Raw genomic sequence first — 1,306 nt, 5'->3', positions numbered from 1 at the left:
CCATGTCTTCTCCACTGTCTTCACTGAGTAATTGGACCCTATTTTGGGATGAGCAAAACCTTCTGGTAGGCCTTTAATCTGCAACAAAGCACACACACATATTATTTTTTTAGCAAAAATTCAAACGGCTTCATAGTCCTTGTTCCTTGCCATTTATCCAAACTCTCCAGTATTTCGGTAGCTTCACTGCCCCCATTCACTCAGAGAATGGAGCAGGCAGGTGGGAGAGAGATCTGCAGTACAGGATGCCATGGACTCAGCTCAGGGCACCCCTCCGCCTCCCTGACCTTGAAGACCATGGTTGGAATACAATTCTTTCTACCATCAGATTGAGGGCAAGAAGCTAGTAGTGCTTCCTGTTTGAAGAATGATAGACCCCAAAGCCACTTGAATTGACTCAGTCATATCAAATCTGAACTACCCTTATCAGGCTGCACCCAAGCAAACTTCTGGTACAAGCAGGAGGTCTGATATTTGAAAGCATGGATTTGAAATCCCCAAACCTTCTTTGACTCGCAGCTTTGCCCTTACTAGCATTGCAATCCTGGGCAAATGATCGAATATCTTTAAGTCAGTGGGTCTCAAAGAGTGGTTGGCCCCTAGAATAGCAGTGTCAACACCACCTGGGAAATTGCTAGAAATGCAAAGTATCAGACCCCAGCCCAGACCTACTGAACCAGAAACTCTGGGAGCAGACTCAGAAATGTATGTATGAGAAGCTCTCTAGATGATTCTAAGGAGCCCTGGTAGTGTGCCTTTGTCCTGGTAGGATAAGTGATGGGTTGCTAACCACAAGGTTGGTGGTTCTAAACCACCAGCCATCCCAAGGGTGGAAAATGAGGCTGCCTGCTCCCAAAAGATCTAAAGTCTCAGAAAGGTTATATAAGGTCACTGTGAGAAACAATTGACTTGAGAGCATTGGGTATGATTTGGGGGGTGGTCCTGATGATTCAGTTGCACACTGAAGTTTGAGAAGTTTCTGTTCATTGTCTGTAAAATGGGGATAAAAGTATCTGCTCCATAGTGTGGTTAGCAGGAGCAAATGTGATCACATATGTAGAGCTTAGAAAATGACTGATGCACACAGTGCATGGTCCATAAATGTTAGCTTATTGCTGTCAATATGATTAGTTGGATACTTGTCTTAATTGTTACAGGGTTCATAAAGTATAATTAAAATGCCAAGGGAACAAAAAAAAGTGATGAAAATAAGGAAGAAATGGGTAGCGGGGGCACAGGGCGCTAACCCACCCAAGGGGAGGGTATTGTTTATATCTCCACAGGAAAAGAGGGACCAAACTTCAAC

General features: G+C 44.1%; 1 protein-coding gene across 1 annotated transcript in view; it reads right to left on the bottom strand.

Moving 5' to 3' along the window:
* The window catches only part of SQOR (sulfide quinone oxidoreductase), a 63,628-nt gene that overhangs the window by 21,395 nt on the left and 40,927 nt on the right, over positions 1-1,306 (bottom strand). The window contains exon 5 of the mRNA XM_004709494.2: positions 4-78. Within this exon, the coding sequence (XP_004709551.1) occupies positions 4-78 (75 nt within the window). The remainder of the gene's footprint in view (positions 1-3; positions 79-1,306) is intronic.

This window comes from Echinops telfairi, unplaced genomic scaffold (assembly GCF_000313985.2).
Source record: "Echinops telfairi isolate 266 unplaced genomic scaffold, ASM31398v2 ScPeMD7_8;HRSCAF=38, whole genome shotgun sequence".
Taxonomy (NCBI): Eukaryota; Metazoa; Chordata; class Mammalia; order Afrosoricida; family Tenrecidae; genus Echinops; species Echinops telfairi.
Note: the sequence above shows the minus strand (reverse complement) of the source record. Positions and strands in the feature narration are given on the sequence as shown.